Source organism: Gobius niger (assembly GCF_951799975.1).
Source record: "Gobius niger genome assembly, chromosome: 21".
Classification (NCBI taxonomy): Eukaryota; Metazoa; Chordata; class Actinopteri; order Gobiiformes; family Gobiidae; genus Gobius; species Gobius niger.
The window spans coordinates 8760253-8785458 of record NC_136872.1 but is presented as its reverse complement, the minus strand read 5'-3'; the positions used below and the strand labels follow the sequence as shown (position 1 = coordinate 8785458).

The following is a 25206-nucleotide window of genomic DNA, read 5'->3' as shown; positions in this document are numbered from 1 at the left end:
CACAGGAGCAGATTGGACCACATGAATATTGCACAGGTGAGCCTTAGGTTGTCTACAATAAAAGGACTCTGGTATTATATGTTCAGTTTTCCTTACAGAGGGAGGTCTGGATAGTCAGAAAACCAAGATTTGCCTCCCGCAGTGCAGAACATCTCCATCTCCATCTGCTGGCATGTTGAAGACACCATGATGAGACCCTGAGGCCCATCGTTGTGTCATTTATCCACGACCATCATGTTACAGTGTGATGATGCACGGCCTCATGCTGCAAAGATCTGTGCACAATCCCTGGAAACTATGGCCGGCATGCTCACTGGTCATGTCACTGGCCAGATTCTGGACGGCTCAAACGTTTCATACACATCACTCATTTTACCATAACTGCATGTTCTCTCTGGTCTCATGTGTGCCAGCTACTGTATGCTGATGCTCACAAACAGCTCTAAACAGCGAGTGTTTCTGAGGCGCTAATGACCTCAGTGTTTCCTAGAGCCACTGTGGAGAGGAGGGGTATTAACAGTCGACCACAGGCAAAACCCAAAGTAGCAGAAAATGTCCACCATGTGTTTGCACTGAACCAAACAGACATTTCCACTCCGGGATCTTTATGTGCAGACACCTTTTCCCACAAGGGCTGCGTCTCAATGGCTGCAAATTTAAACCCCCACTGAAAATGCATTTATCTTTATTTTGTATATGTCCACAACAAACCGAGCGTGTATGGCGGAGGAACATTTGCGTCCCATAAAAAAATGTGTGACACTTCCAAATATGCACAGTATGTAATGGTGGATGAGCTGGCTGTAAACAGTTAAGTGTGGCTGTAAAAGCTTAAATGCACACAGATGGGCATACATTATGAGAGTATTTCAACAGCGAAAGAGGAAAAAGCTTCTAAGTATCTGAAAGACATAAAATATCAATGATCTGGGTGGAAGAAGTGAAGCCAATACTTTATACCAACATTCAAGAGCATTTTATTTGACAAAAACATGTAAAGTACATCAGTGTGTAAAATGTAGCACAAAAGGGGCCGTACTGTCCCTGCCCTCAGAAAGGGATTTCTTTAAAACACAGTCCCAGCATTTTCTCCTTTTGCGTTTTTACAGTCATCAGTAATGTGAACACTGACCCTGAAGACTCCAGCTCACCACCTCACCCTAAACCACCCACTACTCTGTACATAAAAAAGGACAGCGATGGAAATTGCAGTTAGCGTCAGTGATGTTAGCACTGTTGTCATCTTTTGTTTAAATTATGCAGGATTTAGTTTCACCTTAATGCAGTTCTGTGGACAGTAGAACCTATACAGTAACATGACTCATAAGGCAAGTATTGTCCCTCCTTTACTCCTTACAAAGTGTAAACATTGAGGCGGAGTTCAAGCGATTTCTACATCTACTACTTCTACAACTAGTTATCTTGAACAGGATAGAGTGCATTTATACGGATGATGTTAAGATTTGAGCTCATCCAGAGGACTAGTATGCTAACATCCAAAAACAAAGGAGTTTTTTGCATCTCCAGGATGCTCACCTCAATGTCCTGTTCGTAAATGCTGTTCCTCAGCTCAGTGTGAGCAGACCCTGTGTTATACTCAGACTTCATCTAAAAACAAATAACATGATGAATAACTACATATATCGCCTCACTTATTGATAGACTCTCTTCACTTCAGGAGTACCATGTCTGTACAGTGACTGTGAAGTATCCTGATGATACTTTCCACTGGTCTTCATGTCTGATGGAGCTTCAACAATTATAAGTACCATAAGGTTGTCCATAACTCTCTCTGTCCTGGGACACAGTTGTCCAGCATGAGTCCTCAGTGGGACAGTCCAGTCTTGAGCTCCACACTGACCACACACTGACCTCACACTGGTCACTTACTGCATGATCACGTCAGGCTCTATGTTAAACAGGAGGTCATCATTGCCCCTCCGCACCTCCAGAAGCAGAGCCATCTCCTCCTGCAGCGCCCCCTGCAGGTCAGCGGTGGTCAGCAGAGGTTTCCCATTCAGTTTGACCAGGATGTCTCCATCTTTAATGCCACCTCTGTAGAAACAAACAACAGCAGGTTAAGCATCCACTTCCAAACAAACACATTCACGTTAAAGTACAGTAGAAGATGGACCCCAGGAAGAATAGTTACTGCAGAGGATCCATAATGAAGAGAAAGGTAAAGCTTACTTCTGAGCTGGAGAGTGAGGAACCACCTCATGGACATAGATCCCACTGGAGACATCCGGAAAGTCTGGGTTCTGCTGCTTCAGCTCCTCAATCAACCTGTACAAGATGTTGTGCAGAAACTAGATTTAAATTTGTATTTCAACATATAAACTCTTACAACACAGAGAAAGCATCTTATTAAGAAACAAAAACCTGCAAAGACTAAAGCTGCGTTTCTATTGCTGTAAAATCTGTTTATTGTGGAAAAGTTTCCTGTTAGTTTTCTTTTCATTTAGCTGATGAGCTCCTCTGTGGACATCCCTAGTTTATGACCACCCACAAAGTCGCGAGCCTCCCTTAATAATGAAAAACAGTATTGAATTCCTTATTTTCTCTCACAACAAAAGCTTCAGAATTTGAGCTTTTGCACATTAGCAAGTGATAGAGTTTCTCTGTTGGCTGTGACTTACGCGGGTGTGATGGTCAGCATCCGTATTCCTATGAATCTCTTCTTTACCGCCCTTGTATCTGAAATGGCAGCTTTGTTGGTCAGTCACTCTGGGTCTAAAGATCATCTTCAGGCACACGAGTAAAAACAAGTCACCTTTGTTGTTTTTGTCCATTGAATCATTGAGAAAGCGGGTGATCCTGTCCGAGGGGATGGCAAAGGAGATCCCTGCAGCAACCTTTAACGTGTTGATGCCAATGACCTCTCCATCCTGTGACAAAAGCACCTCATTCGCATGCATAGAAAAGACTTTCAAAGTAAGATGAACATGCTAAAGTGAGTAAAGGCTTACCAGATTGACAAGAGGTCCTCCAGAATTACCATACTGTAAAATATCATCAAACAAATCAAGTTGACCCTCAGTAAGATCAATCTGCTGTTAGGAGAAAGCCGTTAGCTTACGTTGATGATAGCGTCAGTCTGAATGTAGTCCATGTCGGAGTCCTTCAGTCCCAGCTCTTTGCCGTCTCTCTGTGCGGTGCTGACGATGCCGGTGGTGACGGTGTTCTGCAGGGCGAACGGGCTGCCAATCGCCACCACAAACTCCCCGGGCCTCAGGTCAGCGCTGTGGCCCAGGAAGAGCACCGACAGTTTGGACTGGAGAACAAGACACACAGATATAAAGTGAAGTCCCAGTACCTGACCCCATCAAGTCCTATCATTAATATAGCCAATATAGGCACTCAGAGGAAGTGATAGACGTGCCAATCTATATAAAATGAGCCATGAGCCTCCTGAGTCTCCAGGAAGCTTGGTGAAATCGTGCTGAAGATGTGAAATAGTACAAATAAATGCAAGTAACACATGTGTCAGGTTTATAACCATTTAGGCTTATGTTTATAGAAGTATATATTAGGAGTACTAATAGCAAAAAGGTGCAATGAATGTCCCTTTTATTACAACCAGTGGTTCCCAACGTTTTTTGTCTTTCGTACCCCTTTGGCCTTTCAGTGGTCAACCGTGTACCCCCTACCTCAAGGGTGTTACAGTTTATTTAAAAAGTAATTACTTAAAAGTGGTATTTATAAGAAAAAGGACAATGTTGCAGTCAAAATAAACCTAAAATTCTTCCAAAGCAACACATTTCACTGAAAAATATAGCTTTTCCTATAAAAAAATATGGTACATTTTCCCCTTTTTTCAATCTGAAATAATTCCAAGTACCCCCTGCTAGGTCCTCGAGTACCCCCAGGGGTCCCCGTACGCCTGGTTGGGAAACACTGATGTAAACAACCAGTCTTTCTCTCAAAGAGCTACTGGCAGAAGAGAAGAAGAGAGGGCTAGCAATGTTTCTAAATTCAATAACAAAATAATCAGGAGGAAAAAAAATAGATGAAATCATATTGGCACCGGTATCTGACCCAAAAATCCATGTCTGTCGGGCTCTAATAACTAACGCTGGTGCCATTAATTCAATCGCTAAATGTCATCAGCCAATTTAAAATCTTGCAGAGACATTTGCACAGAGTGAGATGAGTTATCTGGGAGTGTCCTGACTAGAACCACATGCCGGCTGCTCCTATGTCACACACGTCTTTAAAGGTGGAGCAGTGTGGAGTCTGTTATTCTTTCTCCCTCACTCCTCCCCGTCATGTTCTGGCCCGGTCCCGCTGGTCCGACACGCTAAGGTCAGCCCGGGGTCGTTCAATATCCCTGGCCCATTGTTTTCTCTAGCCGCCAGAGTCTGAGGCTAGAGCTGAGGAGAAGAAAAATAAACGTGGTTCTCATTTGGTGAGGAGAAGTGACGTGTCTTTTGTCAGAACTCATCGACAATTGTTTTCGCTTTGGGGGGAGTAGGCTATCTTGTTCAAGCTGTTCCTTTACATTAGAAAGATTAGCTGACAGTTAGGAACATGCAAATAAAATAAATAGTTAAAATCCATCATTGTAACAGCACACAACTATTTAAGGCCTGAAATTTGACCTAAAAGATGGATAGAAACTTATCTTTGCCTCTCATCTCTACACTTCTGCTACTATAGACCATTGGCCACATTAAATGCATGCATTTTTGTAGGTTTTCTTTTCTCCATTTTCCTGTGGACACGGCATCCTCTTTGCTTAAAGCCAGAGCGCATAGCCAAAGCACTTTATAAATAAACTTTACTTGCTTCCCATGAGAATCACTAGGACTAATATATTACTCCTGAGTGCATTACTACAATCAGACGTGAATCAGGTCACCAGTAAACTGTTTGTTTGCGCACATTCCTTGATTTACAGTGTGGTTAGGTTTATTGGCCTGTTGGGTAGGCAGGATTTTAAAACTATTTACAACTTTTGCAGAACACAAACTTGTTAATTAGAAGTCATTAAGTTGGTGCACTTAACATGACGACTTTGGTAGAACAGCTAGTCACTCACCTGAGGGTTAATTTTGATGGTAGCAATGTCAGACTTCTTGTCGATGTCTTTGATACTGGCTTCGTACACTTTCCCATTTTGCATTTGGACCTATGGAGAAGAGCCCATCGTCAAGACATGACACTATACACTGCTTTATTCTTTAGCAAAGACGGTAAAGAATAAGTAACTTTAATATTAAAACAATATTAAGCAACAAGCAGCGAGGTCTGAAGGAATTGAATGGGCCCATGAGACGGATGAACAGTTTCAATGAGGTGGGGCTCTCACACACGTTCCCTCTGTTGATGGATAATACTGCACTCCAAGAAATAATTCATACGTTCTGGCCTGTGTTCTCCAGGTACTGAAAACAATTGTTGTCTGGTATTTTGGCAGCGTACCTTGAGGTGCTGCTGACCGGTGACTTGAGTGTTGCTGGATACAACATGCGCATTGGTGATGATCAGACCGTTGTCGGACATCACAAACCCAGAGCCACTGGCCAGAGGAATGGTCCGACCAAATAAAGGGTGTCTGGGGAAAAATAGAATGTAAGTATTCCACTTGTGGCACAGTGTAATTATGCAGGTTTTGGGTAGGGACACACTTGAGAAAGAGCTCTATGTGGACCACAGCAGGGGCGATCTTCTCCACGACGTCTGCGATGAAGTTGAACTTGTAGCGAGGACTGGCCGCATGAGACGGACCTATACTGGCAGAAAGAATAATGCATTTTACTAACTCACACCAGCGTCTCCAGCCTGGGTGTTAAACTGCAAAAATGTCAGCCAGAGGATTAAGTGACCCTTTCCTGCATGTACCCGCCCTGTCATACAACATGAATGAGAACACTGGTGCCAAAAGCTGATGCAGAAACCGGAATCCATTAAAACCTGGATAAAACGGGGTCATAAAAAAGATCTATGGAGAAAAACTAAGAGACTTTGATGTAAATATTTTTTAAAAAGTCTGCTGAGTTGCCTGAGTGCCAACAATTTGAACTGTAAATCCTGCCTGAAAAATCCTTAAGAGATACCATAAGGTAGTCCAAGGCATTAGCTGGCACTAGAGGAGAAGTAAGTTATATCACATGTTGTTGATTGACCTTAAAGAACTTTGAAAAAAATAGCTTTGCTTGAAAAACCATGATAAATAATAACGGTGATAAAACTGACCCTTGTGGGACACCTTAAAGTTTTGGACCATTTATGAGCAATGCAAAGCACATCCACATCAGTTCCATCCCAACCCTCTTTATTTATCAAAATTATACAGACAGAAGGCTAGGTTTGACATATGGCTGCCAAAAAAAAGGCTATTACGCTGCGTGCAATCGTAAAGCCTGTAATAATGCCTTTCAAGTCATCTCTAAAGCTGCTCCATCGGGTGCTCAGCAAAAAAAAAACTCTCTGAGGAAAGTGTGGTTTGTTATTTTAGTTTGGAACTTTCTCAAATAACAGGCAAAGTGCAACCAAAGCGCTGAGGCCAGTGGGTCCTGCTGTTACTGTGTCCTTAGAAAGCCCAGCCCTGACTGATCTCATACTGTTAGCTGTAACAAAGCGGCAAAACCCGGAGCCACTGCTATCTACAAAACATCTGTAGCCATATCTCACACTGATGATGTCGTATCGGTCTTATTAGATGGAGCAGGTTGATTGATAGCACAGACTTCCACAGTTCTGGCTGCTAAACCCATCACCTTCAGTCATCCCCACATACATACCAGTACGCACACTGTGATCCCTATCTACAGAGGAAACCGGACGTCCCAGCAACTACCGGCTCTTTCCTCCTTCTTTGAACACAAACCACTGTATTTTGTCCAGGCTCCGGGTCCGTGCAGCTCGTCAGCGGAGCATTACCTTCTAAACAGGGTGTGGCAGGGTAAAAAATACATGGCTGACTGACCTACAAATGCCTCCTTCCAAATTTGTTGTGGCAAATGTCCACTCAGATTAGAGGGGGAATGTTGGGGAGGACACAGGCGCCTTTTCCCAAACCATGTGGTTGAATAGAGAGCAGTCGCAATCCTGCCACTCCTTTCAAAAATACTGGGATGTATTGGGTCATTTTACAGTGCAAAAACGTGTGCATGGTGAACACAGACCTCCAGCACATAGGCCAGGGCACTTAGAATTGTTTCTGTGGTCATTAGCCTCTGGGCCGGTCATAGACTATCCTTGAAATAAATTTAAAAGTGACTTAAGAGAGCTACAAATGAGTTCCAGACATGGGTATTGATTTTCCGTCACTTTTGCATCAACCTCCGCCGATGGACACTTGCGCTTTCCCCTCATCCTGTTGCACGGGTTCCCTTTCAAAGCCTTCTTTATAAACCATTACAGCCCAGACACTTTTGAACTTTTCCTCACAGCGGTCACGGCTTTGTCCCTCAGGAATCGCCCCACTTGCAGGAAGTCATTTGTAAAACTACCGACAGCAATTTCTTTTTCCTCGAGAGACTATTCCTTTTTTGACCTCCACATGTTAGAAACCCACATGATTGTGCACATTTTCGCGACATTACCGCACCCATATTAAATCAGTCAGCATCTCTAAAGTGCAGTTTAAGTCCCTGTGAACCGTAGCGTGCACTGGAATGACCCACTCTCGGCCAGTTTCGTGAACGCTGGTGCCAGAGTCTGGATAAACACTTCCCAACTCTAAACTGTTCCACTTTTACAGACGCCAGTAAAGTCCAAACAAAAAGCCAAACACAGGTGATGTTTTGGGAGCAGGAACCGGTTACTTTGCGAACGGCCGGGAAAGTGTCCTATTTTGTAAACAGGACATGAGCTACTGTGTTGTAACAAGGACAGATATGATACAAAACACAGCAAATCGAAAAGTGAATGTGCAACCTCCACATTTTTTAATCTTCAAGACACTTTTGGCCACCCTTTATGTCGGTAAATGGTTCTCAAATGCCTTCAGAAGACAATATTTGTGCTCTCAATTGCCTGATCTACACAAATTTGGCTTAGCTCTCTTAGCTCGACATGTTTTTATTCTCTGTGACACAGTGGGCAGCGTCCGCCCCACAAAACCAGGCAGTTAAATGATAATATAACTTCTCCCGCCTCCTCCGCAGTCTCTGTTTTGTCTGCAACTATTAGACGGGAAACAATTATGTCATGCTTTTGCGACAGGTCTTGCCCAAGTTTGGCACCGACTTTAACTGTGCCTGGACAGTTTCAAAACAGGCCATTGCAGCACGTACTTTTAGACTGAGAAGTAATGATCGAGTGACTTGGTTGGAGTGGTCTCGACGACTCACTCCTCGTGACACTTGCACCTCCACTATTTCCCTCTTTATTCCGTGACCCCGTTCGGCTCCTTTTTGCATCTGCTGGCACGGCTCTTTCCACGCACCGCTGCTTGGTTTAAGAGCGTTTGAGCCTTTCACCGAACGGGAGTCTTGTAAAGTGGAGCAGGTGCGGACACTATAAGAGCTTTACTGGGATTCACATAACGAGGTGCTACCGCTGGTCAGGGGGTTTACTGAGCACCTGCCAGAACACAGGAGGCTGCAGTCTGCTCATGTTCACGAGCCCGAAGTGTCTGCTTTGATGCTGTTAAAGATGTGTTGGAATTCCAGAGGTTTGGAGCTTTTGTGACACAGCTCAGAGGCAGGTGTTCAGACTGTAAACAAATGACGATTACAGGTCGCTTTTAAAATCTACAGGAGGTCAAGCAAATTAAAAGTTTAAAAGTGCACCTGTAAAGAGGATTTGAGTCTGGTTACTTTTTTCTTAAAGGCACTCTACCTGATTTTATTGTAACTCAGACATTTGTGGGAAAAACACTGTCCATCAAATTACATTTCTTTGAAAATGACCCAGAAAGGTTGTGAAATGTGCTTTAAAGAAGAAGAGAAGAAGAAGAAGAGGGAGAAGAAGAAGAAGAAGAAGAAGAAGAAAAAGGAGAAGAAGGAGAAGAAGAAGAAGAAGAAGAAGAAGAAGAAGAAGGAGAAGAAGAAGAAGAAGGAGAAGAAGAAGGAGAAGAAGAAGAAGGAGAAGAGGGAGAAGAAGAAGAAGAAGAAGAATGAGAAGAAGAAGAGGGAGAAGAAATGCGCCTTTTAACTGATGAATTGGGTTTTTATTAAATTAATGAGAGTTAAATGAGATTAATGAGAGTTGAGAATGGACCTCTTACATTGTTTGCTCAAAAAAGAAAAAAAGAAAGAAAAAAAAGGCAAAGGGCCTTTAAGTGACTTTCAGTTTGCAGTCACAGAAAAGCCATCAGAAGTAACCAGGGGAAGAAAAAAAAAGAAAAAAGAAACATTTGTCAAATACCCAAATATCGTAAGGAATGATCTTGCAGACATGGCCACTGAATAATGATCTCTAATGTCCTCTATACTGTGTCCAAACGAGAGTGTCGCTCGTACCTGTGGCTGAGACGCACGGCCCCTTCTGCACCTGGCTGATGGACACCAGGCCCTGCTGGAGCGCGGTCCAGCTCGCCGCCTTCAGCTGGCACACGTTGCCGTACGTCTTGCCGTCGCTGCCGCACACCTCGTAGCCCAGCTTGCACTGGCAGACGCCCTTGGAGAGGCGCTTCCCGGCCGGGTGCTTGCACTCCAGCCCGTCTCCGCACGGGAGGTCGTCCTTGCGCGCGCACGGCTCCCCCTCCGCCGGCGCGCACACCAGGCAGCAGTTACAGCGGTCTGGCACGTACCCGCCGGGGCAGCTGGGGCTCGGGCAGCTGCTCACGTCACAGCGCGCGGGGCACTTGGCTTTGGGCTCCGCGTTGGCGCCGTCTTTGAGGTAAAGAACTACAGCGAACACGAGTAAGTGCATTTTGGAAGAGGAGCTCCACAGACAAAGCAGACAGCGCATCATAGACCCAGTTCTGCCACGCTCATCGCCGCGCAAAAACACACGCAAACTTCAATCACATTAAGAAAAGGCAACTCCCTGAGAAGAACTTCAAACCTGCAGTAAAGACAGTGTTTAAAACGACAAAGCAAAGCAGGACCAGCGCGGACCCAGTGCAGGCTGTGAGTGTGAGCCGGTCTGCGCTCTGCTGCTGCTGAGGAGGAGAGAGCTGCTCAGGTCCTGGCTCTGGAGGCGGGCTGCTGTTACCACCATGACCTCACACTTCATCACAGTCACGTGGCTCCTCAGTACCGCCAGATTAAACTGTTATCTGCCTGTTATCTTTACATCATTTCTTTTGGCTACACTCAGGTTTCACTTTCGCCGATCACGATCACGTGCACAACAAACCTGCAGCACATGGGCGGTGTTCAGGAGTGAAAAGTTTTAGTACTTTAAGTGACACTTGCAGGACTTTTTGCAGGAAGTACAGCTCCAGGAAAGACTACACTCCGTCAGTTTAGGTGAGAACGTACATGAGCAAAATATACAGACAGAGGACTGGCCATATGTCCATTCTGGAAGAGCACAGAAGGGCCACTGGCTCTAGGGCCACTGGTCCCGCCTCAACCGAGCTTTACCCAAATCTAAAAGCTAAAAAGAAAAGCATCAAAATAGCGACAAAAAGAGGATGAAAAGTCAACCAAAACATGAGAAAAACACTGATAAAAACCCCCCGACAAAAACGTGAGAAAAACACAACAAAAAATCATTAATAAAATAAAAAAATATGACATATATGTGGCGACGTGACGAAAAGTTTCCGTCACTTTTGTAGGTCTTAGCTTTCAAATGAGGCGTTACATTGTTGCTTTCCAGTCGAGAAGCTTTTAGATTTGGGTAAAGCCCAGTATAAAAAAACATGAATCTAAAAGGAATTCCGTGGAGTATGGCGTACCACAAGGTTCAATTTTGGGACCATTATTATTTATTGTTTATATTAATGATTTTGCTTCTGTTTCTACGACCGCCTTTCCAGTTCTTTTTGCTGATGACACCAATCAAAAAAATAATAATAAAAAGCCAAACTGGGGAAAATGCACTCGTTATTGTTAGGGCGGGTGGTAAAAGGTTAAAATCTGTAATTGTGGAAGTGTCACAATTATGCTAATTTGGGCCAGGCTGGTCAGAGTCCAGGGCTGCTTTTCAGTCCCAGTCCGCCCCTGTATATAGTATTGCTAACTTCGGATCAGAGCTCACCCAAGCGTCACACAGGCTGCAATACTAACATAAGTTTGTGCATCTCCTGTCTCCTCCAGTGACCCTTGGCACAGCTGAGCACCATGTGGGTGCTGGAGACGCTTCACACCTGTGAGAGGAAAACACTTCCAGAGTCTGCACAAAGTACTGTCCATCTGAATGTGCTCAAGCTGGGGCTTTGGCAGGGAGAGTGGGCTGCAGTGGAAAGATGTCAACAGCATGGCCCCTGAAGCCAGATGGGCATGAGTGTTTTGATGTGGCCAGCACATGTGGACTAGACCGAGTATAAAGATAAAGCTTTGTTCAGAGGACACCACCAAGACACAGGATGCACACATGAACATATATATCCCTCACATTTATTTAAGGCTCATCCTAAAGGGTGGGCCAGCGCTTAGTGCATTAAGGAGACAGATAGTTCATAAGACAGCAATATGAGTGGCTTATGAATCATTCAGCGTAGCAATGTAGATTTGGTGCCAGGCTGAGTTTTGTTCTCTATCACAAAAACATTCCACGTGAATTTCCAAGGTTATAACTTTCCAAATATGTTCAAATAATGCGGAACAACCGTCGCGCTCAGTCTCTCAGGCTGCAGTTTGTTTTCACTTCTCTCCCAAACATGAAATCATTCATTCTTCGCAGCAGTCGCGGGACGTGGGGACGTTTGTGTCCCTGTAAGGGCAGTTGGACACAGGCAGACCGTGCCCTCACACACTCAGCCTCTCACAGGGACTCACCGCAGCTGGACTATAGTTTATATTAGTTTCCAAAAAGCAAAACGAATGGCCTTGACAAACCCAGATAGTAATAGTGCTCTGCGGCGGCCGGACACTGATGGATGTTCTGCACCATGGAGACCTCAAACGCAACATTCAGACTCCTCCACAACTGCCACAAACTGCAGTGACGAAAGAGAAAGAACAAACAGCAAAATCGGTTAGACAACATCGAGGTGACATCAGCAACTGTCAGATAAAAGCTCTAAATGTAGCAGCGAGGCCTTTAACCACAGCTAATGCGTACAGCTTTGAAGATGGAGATCTTTTATGCTCTGGCAACGGCTCTGGCTGCTTCCTTTCAGTTTTCCTGCACAGCAAATCACTGTCCGGCATGCACAATAGATCAGCACATGTCTTTCCTAACACACTAAATTATCCAGGCTTGGGACTGATTTAAGGGGAGTTCAGTGAAGAAGAATATGAGCTGCAGCTACACATTTATATTCTCTTCCCTTCTCTTTCTTGTCATGTCATTTCAGTGTACAAAAAGCAGCGACCCCCAATCGTATTTGTTTTTGTCACATGCACATGATCCCATCCCACTGCAGCTCCATCAACATTACGAGCAAACTTTGTTTCTTTTATTGACGGCTGGAAGGGAAAAACAAGTGGGGCTGTAAAAAGTATCATTTTCTAGAGCTGAACATGATCTCACTTTGGAAAAATGCACTTTTCTGCGCGTCCTGACTGGGCTCTGTGCAGGACAGTGCGGCCCCTCCCAGCGGCAGCACCCATGGGACACACAGATGTTGGGAGAAGGGGGGGGTGGGGATTGGGGGGGGGCTCACGGGTGGATGGAGGTGTGTGTTTTTGAGGCGAGTGGCGGACACGTGCTGCCCGCAGAGGTCACTCAGACGTGGGTGTGTTTTGCTTTGACAAGAGGAGCAGAGTTCAAAACACGCTGTTGCTCAAGGTAAACAGAAAAGGCTCTGCAGTTACTTTACTTCCTGTGTTATTGTTCAAGTGTGATGCGACTCTGGCAGGTATAAGTGTGAGTAGTTTAATCCACTGGGCAGTCAGGCAGCTGAACTCTCACCTTCCCTCCTACATTTCTCTCTGCTTGTGCTTTACATGTGGCCACACTGACAATAAACAATAATAACAAAATAATAGGTGAAAAGTGGATGAGCTTATGCTATATTTGAGAGAAGAGAAGTCTTAAAAGAATGTTTGTGTTGCCATCTGCTGGTCAAATGGAGAATAGCTGGATATTAAACTGCACACACAGTAGTCACACAAACAAGCTTCATACACATAAGTTTCACTTGCAAACGATGAAAGCACTTTGAGTCTTTGTCCTTAGCCTTCAGATCAGAGGAATAGTGTCAAAACCAGACTTAGAGAGACTTATCCATGCATTTGTCTCCAGCAGGTTAGATTCTGTAACGGCTGCTCACTGGCCTCTCTAAACGAGCTATCAGACAGCTACAGTACATCCAGAACGCTGCTGCTCGAGTCCTGACAAGAACCAGGAAATACGACCATATTAGTCCAGTGCTTCATGCAGCTAAAATCTGGAACAGTCTTCGTGAGGATGTGAGACAGACCTCAACTCTGACAATGTTCAAATCCAGGCTGAAAACAGTTCTTTTTACCGATGACTGAAAGTATTTTATCTGCACTCTCGCCTTTTACTGTAATTGATTAATTTTATGTTGATGTTTTTATTGATTCTACTTGTTTTCTTGTATTTATGCAACTGTGAAGCACTTTGAATTGCCTTGTGTATGAATTGTGCTCTACAAATAAACTTGCCTTGCCTTGCCTCATACAAATCCTTTGTCTGACTGGAATTTTACTGACGTCCACACTATCAGTTCCCTTGGCATAACATTGCTTGGTTTGCACAGCTCAAGATATTTAACCCTCTTTTTGTGGCGCATACTTGGACCTGAACTTAATGTAGCCTACACAAACTCCACAGTCAGTAATAAACTCCTGCTTCGGATGTCTCGATTTTGCCTTTTCCTTGAACCTATTTCTTTTTCAGTCTGAAACTGTTAGAAAAACTAAATCAGCTACAGCAGTAATTTTGGCATGGCCCATTGTAAACAATCATAACGTAACACAATAATAATGCTGAGGGTGTAGGTGGTTTGACTTGGACCGTACTCGGTTTTGGCTTAAATTGGCTCCACATTGGCTGATGTCGGAGGCCGACACAGGTCCAACATGAATCATGCTTCATGGCAGCACAAGCGGAAAAAACGTCCGACTGAGCAGGTTCACACTTCACTCATGTCGTTTCAGCCTCGCAGCTGGAGCAATATTTAACATTTACATCCTCTGGTGAGAATAATCTGACATCTGCACCTGTGGCATTCCGCCATAATACTTTTACACACTGTCTAGTACTGCCTGAACGCGCGGTTAGTAAATCAGGGTCATATTTGGATGATCTTGTCCCAAGTCAAAAGCGAGATAAATGTAAGAGATGCATCAAGATATATCTCCTTAATTTATATTGTTTTATTTTGGCAACGTCATCACCCGAAGGAAAGAAGTAATGGATTAAAACGACTAAGACAAAACATGAGGCAGGAGCAGTAGAAAAGATAGGCAATGTTAAAGCTGCATTATGCAACTTTTTAAGTGAATAAAAAGCTGATATTTGTGCATATTTGACCTTGTAGTGACCAGTGGCTGTATGAGTGGTCAGCATGGCACCTTTACTTTCCATCACGGTGGTCTCTAGGATCAGTTGTTTGGAAGGTTTCCACCGCTGACGGACTCTCTCACAAGAAAACCTACAAAACCATCGATCTTGGAGCATCGTAGAGACCAGGCATGCTGACCACTCACAGCCACTGGGTCACTACAAGGGCAAATACACACAAATATCAATTTTTTGTTCATTAAAAAGTTGCATAATGCACCTTTAACCTCTTAACTCCCGCCTGAACCAAGAGCATTTTCTCCAGTTCAGCTTTACCCAAATCCTGTAGGCCAGTGTAACGCCTCATTTGAAAGCTAAGATCTACAAAACTCATCTAAATGGATCTTTTTTTTTTGGGGGGGGGGAATTCAACTCATTTTGTAACTTTTTTGTCTTTGTCTTTTTGTTGTTGTCATTTTTTTTAATTATTTTTTGTCACATTTTTGTCAAAGTTTTCTCACTTTTTTGTCACATCTTCATCATCATTGTTTTCGTCTCAGTTCTGTCGCTATTTTCACACCTTTTTTCCAGAAGCTTTTGGATTGGGGTAAAGCCAAACTGGAGAAAATGTGCTCGGTTCAGGTGGGAGTTAAGGGGGGCAAGTGGCTGGTAATGAATAATGAATGACTTCACTTATTTCACTTTATTTTTGATCATTGATTCACTTGAACTTCCTAAATGAAAGCCATTTAACATACCATAAAACAAGCATTGGTATTGTGAAAAGTTTAGCTACTGTAAACGGTAAAGTTCTGCGGTGTGGCTTTAAATAATATCATGCAAACCTTTCCATGTTATTGCCAGTTTTAAAACCCTTCATTGGAATTGATTACCAAAAAAAAATGACTGAAATTTTAAAATGAAAGTTATCCGGCTAATCCTTCCAGCCGAGATTGCACGGTCAGGTCACTTTCCCGCCTCTCTTCCACGCCGTCTCGTGTGTCTTGTACTCTGCGGCGTTGCTGAGCTGCTGGTCGGGAGCGATGTTGACCCTCCTGATGTTGAGCTCGGCGGCCAGTCCCCTCGCCCTCTGGTAGAAGAGCAGGGAGAGCTCTCGGTCCATCAGGAAGTTGTGGTAGATGGTGGCCAGGCGCGTGCACAGCTGCAGCTGGGACTTCTTATTGCCCAGGTCCAGGGCGGCGGCCAGAGCCATGTGGTAGTAACCGGCGGCATCGAATGGGTCCTGGACAGTATTTGTAGCAATAAAGTGCAAACATTTAATCCACCTTTCATTTGAGCTTCAACATTTTACATTTTTCAACCTAAGCCTATATTACTTTACATTCATAACAACAGGGTTTTGATTTTTCTGCAAAGTGGCAGCTGTGGCACAACATGGCATGCATGTAATGAGTGAATGTATGAGACTTGGCAACTACATATTCATAATTGAAAATAACCAAAAAGAATATACCATTGTTTGTTATGGGGAGACCCTTTTTGGGAAAGTTAAAGGTGCACTATGCAACTATTCATGTAAAAAAAAAAAGAGTTGATATTTACACATATTTGACCTTTCAGTGCCACAGTGGATGCTTGGGTGGTTAGTATAGCGCCTTTACTTACCATCTTGATGGTTGGTAGGACGCTCCAGGATTATTGTTTATGATCTCACTGCTGATTGAACCGTCTCCATGGTAACATATACATTCCCTTTGAAAACCTACCAGAAACCCTAAAAAAGCTGAAATAAAATTGACCCTGAAGCATCATCGGAGCCACTGGGATGGAAAGTAAAGCCACCGAGCTGAGCACCCATACAGCCGCTGGGTCACTGAAAGGTCAAATATTAACTTATAACCTATATAACCTCCCTAAGTGTGGCTGCCAAGGGATCTTGTATAAGCAGAAGAGCAATAAGGTATGCGCTTCTTAAACACATAATCAATGACTTACATATGAGACAGCGATGGGTCTCACCTTCACGTCATAGAAGATGATGTCCCCCAGTGTCTGGTAGACTCGGACGTAGTAGAGCGTTTCCTCGTCGAACTGCAGAGGGCTGGGGCACAGGGCCAGGGTCTTCAGGTAAAAGTGTTCGGCCAGCTCAAACTGCTGCAGGCAGTGGTACAGAGAGGCCAGGCGATGGTAGGCCACGCGCTCATTCAGACCATCCCCTGGACACCAAACATAGACGACTGATAGTTTTAGCCACATGGGTGGATTAAAAGGAGTAAAATATAGAATAATGCGTTCTTGTTGGGCACAAGGCAGATATGTAACACATCACACATTGCTTTTCTGATTTGTGAAGATACACGTTTTCTTTTCTATTAGTTGACTTACCTAAAGCAATACTAATGTCCAGTGCCATCTGAGCATGTTCCACAGCATCCCCGTACATCTTCAGATTTAGCATCAGCTCTGTCAGCTTATTACACAGCCTTAGTCTGGAGTGGATACTGTTGGTCTTTGTGGCAATGGGCAGAGCACGATCCTATCAGACATAGATATTCATTATTCACTCTACCTGTAAATACGTGCAGTGTCATTTCAACAGATTTGAATACCCTGTAGAAAGTGATGGCGTTTTCCCGCTCCTGCTCACTGTTAAAGAAGATGTCCCCCGCAGCTTCCAGGAGACTGAGAATGGACTTGGTGTCTCCAGTGCTTAGAACCACATCCTGAGCTGCCTGCCATTAACAAACACAGTTATATACAGTGGATTTACTACACTCCCACCGGTCTGGGGTCAGTTCTAACCTGTAGGTAGAGGTCCACCAGCTCCGTCTGCCCCAGCAGGTGATAGATCTTTCCAGCTTGGAGCCAGCCATAGGCCTCCTTCCCCCTGAGGCCCAGGTCAATGAACATGCCCAGGCTGCTCTTGGTGTAGTCCAGAGCTGCCTGGAACGCCCTGAAGGCCATCACATAAACAATAAATCAGAAAATAGACAAAATAACTGCACCAGTTTATCTTTGAGGAACAAAATTGTTATTTGTTTTGTTTAAAAACTACCACGACGCGACAGCATTTGCCCTACAAGGCATACATCAAGATGTTTCGGGGTGTCCTCTTTTTCCATTATTATTTAGAAGTTCATACAACCCATTTCATCTCTAAAATAAAATGACTTTAGTTTGATGGGATGATTATGCTTGTGGTAAGAATTAATCATAGTTTTACGCCAGTGAAGTGGCGATTCTATGAAGAAAAGTAACATAAGAAAAATAAATAACAAATGCAATTTTAAAACATGAGTAAGCATTAGCAGAGGGGGAGTTCCATAAGGGTAGAACTGGGACTAGCTTAAAGAGGACACATCCTGCTTAAAAATAGACTAAAAACATGATTTTGGGCGCCTCTGCATTGGTATGTTACGTTTCATAATTTGAAATAAGATAAGATAAGAGAATCCTTTACTGATCTCACAATGGAGAAATTTGTTACATTCGGCACTTAATAAATATAAGCGCTAGAGCTGGTGAAGACTTAGTCTGGGGTCCTGCTGCTGGCAGCTGTAGGAATATCTTATTTTAAGAAAAATTGCAGTTTTGATTTACAGCGTGGTTTTCAGCTTCGGCACAGCGTGAGAAACACACTTGGAGCAGAACAGCTCTGAACCGATTTATAATTATGTTGGATTATGGGCTTTCAAAATGTGGAGGACAGTTTCAGGTTTTAACAATGACAAAATTTCATCCAGGAAGTGCAGAACGAAGTGCTGATACCATAGAAGAAGAAACTAAATTTAACAGCTTTGCCGGTGGATTACTCAAAGACAGTGACAGGTCAGTGTGACAACGGAACAACATAATATCATGGTTTAAAGCTCAAAAAGTCGATTCTGCACGATATGCACAGTTAAAAGCCCACGTTGTTTTAGCGTCATTAAAAAGGCTTTATGTGTACAGTAATTATAGTTGTATAATTTACTTCCATCATGTTTTCAATACTATTGCACAAAATCACGTGTTTAAAAGTCTACCATAAAACAGGCAGTGGATGAAACCATGAGTAAACACTTGTCGTACTTGTGCGTGCCCAGGCTGAGGTAGAGGTGGCTGAGAGCTTCCAAAGCGTCTGCCATCTTGGCCCTGTCCCCTGTCCTCTGCAGCAGCTGGAGGCGGTGCAGGCTGTACTGGATGCACTGGGCCTGGTCTGGACTCTCCAAGCTGTACAGGCCACACAGCTGAGAGGTGGCACGCAGTTCACCTACAAAAATCTTGTATTATTTGTCGAAGGAGCATCAGTATCTTAGTATCATAACATTACTATAAGCAGGGCTGCCCTATATACTCACAGTCTAACAAGTTGGCACTGACGGCTAGCAGCAAGGCCCACTCGTAGCATCCTTTCCCACAATGCACCTGGCCCCGCTTCACATGGAGCTCCCCCAGCTCCAGGAGAACCGTGATAAAGTTCTCCTCATGTCCTCCTTGGTCTAGCTCTGAGAAGATCTGCACGGCCTCGGTCAGGTGGCTCTGGGCCAGACTTGTAGCTCCAGCCTTTAGACACAGCAGACCTTTGAGGAAAGAAGAGGCGCACTCCAAGTACTAGAAGCGTCACTCAAGAATCCACATGCAGACATCTAAACAGCCTACTGATTTTTGATGTGGTTTAGCATTACAAATTTGAATATCCAGGTAGATTAAAGGCTCTGTGTACAGGATGGTCTAGGGGTTGCATGTTGTCAATGTGTATGAGAAGTGCAGTCATTTAATATCCATAACATTTGATTAATTCTTTTAACCGTCCATCATCATGTTATACCTAGGTTAGCCTGAGCCACAGCCCAGTTAGGGAGGTCTTCATACTCCTGGCAGATGTCTATAGCGGCCTGGTAGTTCTCTACTGCCCTCCGGAGGTCTCCCATGGAGCAGAGGGCAACACCACACAGGTTTAGCACTTCACCTGGTAAGACATCATAGACTCAAAACCTTAACACGTTACTTTCAGACAGCACATGACTGATATGAATCTACAAGCAACATGGGAATTTGAGACAAAGCCACTTGCCTTCCTGTGGAGAAGTGCAGTGCTCTGGCATGGCAGCCAGGACTAACTCCAGGATATCAAGCGCTTCACTTGGCCTTCCATTATCAATAAGGAGCCACGCTAACCAGATGAGGGCGCTATTCACTTGTGAGCCAGGGAGGGAATGCGATGAGGGGCAGGTCTCTAGAAGTTCATGCATATATTGAATGGCTTGCTCCAACATTCGGTGCTTGCTGAACGTCTCGCTCAGACAAACCGTGAGACGAAGGCTGAGCGCCTGGTGGTGGACATTTTCTTTTTCTTGGACTTCGGTCAAAGAAAGCACTTGGTGTAGGTAAGGAGCCACATGGCAGGGGACGGATGCTTCCTGTTGTGGCCCCAAATTGTTTATAACTTCCAGAATGCAGCTCAGGCTGTTTGAAAGTGTTGTTGATGGCTCTAAGGAGGCTCTTCGAAATGAGCATGCGCCAAGGTTAGCGAGGTGAAGCTCACTGAACAGTCTTCCTAACGTTAAATAGCCACAGCCCGGAGAGATGCTGCAAGTTGGGGTATCCTCACAAGAAATTACAAGCAGTCTTTCAATATAAGGAATAACTTGTTGTTTTTCATTACGCGCCCAATAATGTTTAGCTAACAGAAAGCTAGCTCGCGCCTCTGCTTGTTTGCTATTTGACAGAATGGCTTTTTTCATGATATGCTGCAAAATTGTTTCTTCTTCTACAACCTCTAGGCAGTACGAAAAACCCATAAGCAAGGCGGCGAGTTTTTCTGTGATTTGGAAAAAGCTATCTGGGTTTTTCTGTAAAAGATATATGCTAGCAAGGTTGTGGTAGATGCTAGCTAGCAATCTGAAATCGGTGAATTCTTCGCGCGGGACGCTCATGGCTTCTTCAAAGTACACGCGGGCTTGGCTGAATTTACAGCGGCCGATGCAAAGTTTGCCCAAAAGGAAACATAAGCGAGTCTGCGACCAAAACAGGCGCTTCTTCCTGGCGGTTTCCCTGGCGACGCTCAAAAAGGACGTCAGCTGGTCTTCGTCGGAGTGACCGGAGAAGGCGGCGGAGGACAGTTCGTCAGGAGTGAGGCGGTAAAGAAGCCCATAGTCCGGATTGTAGTCTTGGTTTTCGAGAAAGTTAAACAAGGGCATGAGGTCTTCTGTGTGGTTCTTTCCTTCGACGATGTGAGGGACAAAGAAGCGTAGGTTAGAAGAGGGGGTTATGGAGCCCGGATCAATCTCAGGTTTGGATGTTTCTTCAGAACGCTGAGAGAACGTTGGGTCTGGAGCCAGTACTCTTTGGATGTGCATCTTGAAGCCTTCATGCTCCTTGTCCTGTGTCTTCACAAAGCTCCCTAAGAGAAGATAACATAATAATCCCAATTCCTAGATCTTCTCGGTAAAATGATCTTGTGGGGTACTCACTTCTCTTTTCTTGGTCTTGACTGGACATTTTATCTGTATCAGACGTAGCGTTAGGGTCAACAGAAAGCATGAGCAATAACATGAATATTCTGAATATTTGGGAAATTAAACCATACAAGCAAAAGCTAGACCCAAGACGTTTGGCATACCAAGTTTGTACAAATGGCCAGGTCTGTGTTTTTTCCTCAGCAGGTCCAATGTTTCTTCCATAATTGTGTCCTCTTGTAGACTGACAAACACCCTGTCTTCTCCATCCAGAAACACATCCTCAGAGCTGAACAACAAACGCACATTTAGAACGCTGTATGATAAAACTTGTGAATAAAAGACAGAGCCTACTTGAAGGCATCCTCTGGTTTGACCAAGTTGCTCCTGACCAGACCCACTTCTCCAGTGCTTTCCTTCCTCCCAACGAACCAGTCAAAACAGGACACCAGCAGTCCCACAATAGTGATCCGCTCGTTGGGTGCCAGGTTCAGCTCGTCTGGACCATCAGCATCATACTCTTCTGTGGCCAGACAGGAACCCCGGGCTAACAATTGGAAAAGCTCATTTAGGTTTTCACTTTTTATGAAGCTATGAGCTTTTTCTGAACTTACCAAACTGCAGAGGAAAGTGGCAGGAGGCTTTCCCATCACCAACTAAAATGCTTTCTGGGCAGGATTTTAAAAACCATCTAAAATGAAAAAGAGAATACAAAACTCTTACTCAGTATGTGGTTTGATTATAGGGTTTAAGACGATTAATGTATGAAGAGATACTGACTGGTGGAAGGCCGAGACAGGCTCCAGAGAGGGTTTAGGCGCAGTGCCTCGAGCTCCATCAGCCAGGCAGCGCACACTCCACCCAGAGCCCAGGAAGGGAGGCTCAAACTGGGCTATGTCCCCCTGCACCAGGTACAGGTCCCCCCCAGAGGTAGAGCTATCAAACATCTGGTTAGCACTGCAGCTAGCAAAGAACGAGCCTGGTGGGAATAAAAACAAACCCTTCAGCCCTCAAATATGTGTTTCAACTGAGTGCTGTGTCATATACAAACCTTCCTGCATAAGGATGCCTTTGTAAATCAGGTTTAGAGTGTCCTCTAGGAGTGAAACCTCCACAGACACGTCCTCCTCCACCGACTGCAGCCACAGCTTTGGGTCAAACAGCACACTTTCCAAACAAGGACCCAAGAAACCTGAAGTAAAAGGCATTTGTGCTGCAGTTATACTGCAAACTACTACAAAGTGGGCAATTATGTCAGGTTTAGAAACAGCACTTTGTGTTCGTAGCCTAACGGTAAAGAGAATTTGCTCATTCAAAAAGTCATTCAATAACGATGACAGTGTATGAGGCCACACTGAGTGCAAAAGTACGTACGAGACGAGTACACTATTTACTCATTAAGGCAAATGAAGCGGTGGCGGCACTATGGCTGAGTGGTTAGCACTCTGGCCTCACAGCAAGAAAGTCCTGAGTTTTTTTCCCAAACCATGCGGGTTTCCTCTGGGCGCTCCGGTTTCCCCCATCAACCAAAACATGCACAATAGGTTAATCCTCCAGCCAGGTGTTTCAGACCATCAGCCTGGCTCCACATCTGGAGACGGGTCCCCGGGCGTTGCACTGCGGTCGCCCACTGCTCCTTACAGATCGCCTCAGCAGGATCGAAGGATGGGTCAAATACAGAGGACAATAAAAGTACATCTAAACCTTAACCATTTGACGATGTTACAATAATGTAAACTGCATCAATTGTGTGAATGTTATCGCTTCATAAAACTATTAGAATCATGTTTTGCTGGTGAAGTGGTTAGGAAGAACAAACTGTGAGAACAGTTAAACATGCACAGTCACGGAGGTCATACTTTAGATGAACATACCTATGGCATAATATGTGCTGAATTTCCATATTTCCTCAAAGGTTTTAAAGGTTATAAAAATAAGCTTGTCTTCAGGGCTGATGGAGAGCAGATGGGCCGACAGCTCCTGCAGACACAGTTATGGGTCATTGCGGCGTGAACCCCCCTGTCTACCACATGTGCATGTACAGAATGTATATTTGGCACTAAGTGTGTGTAGACGGTACCGTGAACAAAGCTGTGACCTCTCCACTGTCAGCCTGCAGCACTCGCAGTTTCCCCCTCAGTGTTTCCTGTAGCTCCCCTTCTGCAGGAAGGCGCTCCGGACCCCTGACCATGTCCAGCAGCACAGGCAGAGCTGGACACACAACAAAACTCTGCTCTGAAGGGCTGTGCAGGTTCATGTTCCACGATTGTGCTATTAAAGGGACTATACAGAGTTTAAAAATGTTCAAATTAAGTATCTTCCTCCCCCTACATGTTTAAACAATGTCCTAGTGTGTAAAATGAGCCCAGACATGTTCACCACAACTGCCTCTAAAATCCTGCACTGTCACTCAAAAAGGTGTTAATTCGGGTCCAAAGTGCCGTCATGCACAAGCTTAACTCATTGACTGTCATTTTCAAATCAGAGAGCTCCCCGCTGCCAGAGGTTTTTCAGGATTTTTCAAGACCCACAGACAATCTAGGTCCAGGTCTATGTCAACACGAAACCCACTAAAAGAAAGATTAGACTCTCTTCTTTCATCTAAAAAAAAGTTTGTTTGTACCTCTTTCCATTCTTTAGTAATCGTCCGTAGAAAATAGGTGAAATCACCCATAATGCGGTTTTCTGACCAAAAAGCTGAGGTAGTGACTCAATCAAATAACTTGTAGTTCTTTTATTGAGTCACTAGGTGGCAGCATTAGGCAACACAACTAAGATTTTAACACCAGACATGCTCAAGGCTTTGCTGCAGCTGTTCCCATTGAAAAACCGAATTGACGTCTATAGACGTCATTGGCAGTTTTCGGATTTCAATTGACGACTATAGATGTCGTTGGCAGTCAATGAGTTAATATAGAAAGTGCAGTTACACGTATGACCTGAGGCGGCAGTAGTGAGTATAAAATGGCTAACTTGAATCTAGCCCCTTTAACCTACTATCTGAAAATGAATAATTTAATAATGAATAATAATTCATAATTTATGGAAAAATTACATATTAACACAAAACTGCGAGGGAGATTCTGCCGATGACCCAATGTGACTGAAATTAATAAATGATTTTGAGACAAGGTCACAAGTTTAAGGAGTAAGTATCTCACATGACTTCTCAGGTGACTTTTACAAGAACAGCCATTCTACTACCTGCTATAATGTTTTACACCTCCTGGCACAAAGGCAAAATGTACAACAGCAATGCTAAATTATTCTAAAGCCTGCACAGTGGCATGTACCTGTTGGGTTGCTGTCTTCATACATCGACATTGCTCTTTTTAAACTTGGAACATCTCTGGAAAGGCCACGCACTGGAACAAACAATAGATTATAGGCATTTTCCAAGAAGAACACTTAACGTCGAACCATTCTCCAAACAAGAACGAAGTCGGCACCTGTACACCAAGCCACCAGGCAGAATGTGGGGCGGATATTGTAACAGTGAGCACTGATGGCAAATAGAAATGTATCCAGCCAAATGTTTGCATAACCTTCACATATGATGCACAAACTGATATTACTGTGATGTTTGTTTAGCCAAGCCTAATAATTAAACATGCCTCTTCTGGCCAGCAAAACACAATAGGATTTATTTCAGTGGGAAAAAACAAACAGTAAATGAATGAATGTCTAAGTGTTTTTCTCATTTGTGCAAATTGCTCCTAATACCCGGTGAAGAAAAACCCACTGAGCAAATATTTAACGTTGCTTGTCCTAACAGGTTGTGTCCTACCCATGGTGCCGCTCCTGGAGGCTCTGCCCGGCTGCTGCCCGTCCCCAGAGCTCCTCCTGCGGCTGCCGCGGCTGCTGCCCGTCCCGCGGCGTGAACCCGTGGACATGTCCCCTTCAGGGCGTTGACATGTCCCGCTCTGAGCGTGTGCCGTGGGACAAGTGGCGCAGACACCGCCACACGCCTCCCTGAATGAGTCCCTGGTCACTCCCCCGTCCCGTCACAGAGGGTTCAAACTCCAGGCGGTGTGTTTCAACTCTTGTAAACACTCATGACCTCAGCAGACCGAACCTCTGCAGCAGCAAGAGGTCCTTTCTCTGAACAAGGCAGTCCGAAAAATCCGTGATTGTGGCCTTTGCTTCTTGTGTGTATGTGTGTGTGTGTGTGTGTGTGTTCCCTCAAATATCCCAGGAACACACTCAGCACTTCCTGCCCTCCTCTGTTCCTCTGTCAGCACTGACTAAAGGAAGGCATTTTACGGACAGCCTTAGGGTCTAAAACAGACTTAAAGATCAAAGAGCAGGGAAAGTCACATTTGTC

General features: G+C 44.4%; 2 protein-coding genes across 2 annotated transcripts; both read right to left on the bottom strand.

Annotated features, from left to right (window-relative positions):
- Positions 1–1521: 1521 nt before the first annotated feature.
- On the bottom strand, positions 1522–10088 carry htra3b (HtrA serine peptidase 3b). Its single transcript, XM_079580219.1, has 10 exons — positions 9414–10088; positions 5631–5730; positions 5425–5557; positions 5042–5131; positions 3080–3274; positions 2970–3002; positions 2774–2888; positions 2640–2697; positions 2191–2286; positions 1522–2055 (listed from the first exon to the last, which is right to left on the bottom strand). The coding sequence occupies exons 1-10, from the start codon at positions 9865–9867 to the stop codon at positions 1887–1889; spliced, it is 1443 nt and encodes a 480-aa protein (XP_079436345.1). The 5' UTR covers positions 9868–10088; the 3' UTR covers positions 1522–1886.
- A 5354-nt stretch (positions 10089–15442) lies between these two features.
- Positions 15443–24956, bottom strand: sh3tc1 (SH3 domain and tetratricopeptide repeats 1; the record flags this gene model as incomplete). Its single annotated transcript, XM_079580012.1, has 19 exons — positions 24670–24956; positions 24176–24247; positions 22963–23093; positions 22757–22862; positions 21934–22074; positions 21663–21861; positions 21497–21573; positions 21237–21429; positions 21047–21171; positions 20898–20930; positions 19499–20827; positions 19253–19393; positions 18783–19004; positions 18514–18694; positions 17245–17395; positions 17052–17174; positions 16828–16978; positions 16462–16658; positions 15443–15724 (listed from the first exon to the last, which is right to left on the bottom strand). Exons 1-19 carry the CDS (start codon positions 24773–24775, stop codon positions 15443–15445), a joined length of 3960 nt encoding a protein of 1319 aa, XP_079436138.1. The 5' UTR covers positions 24776–24956.
- Positions 24957–25206: the final 250 nt, after the last annotated feature.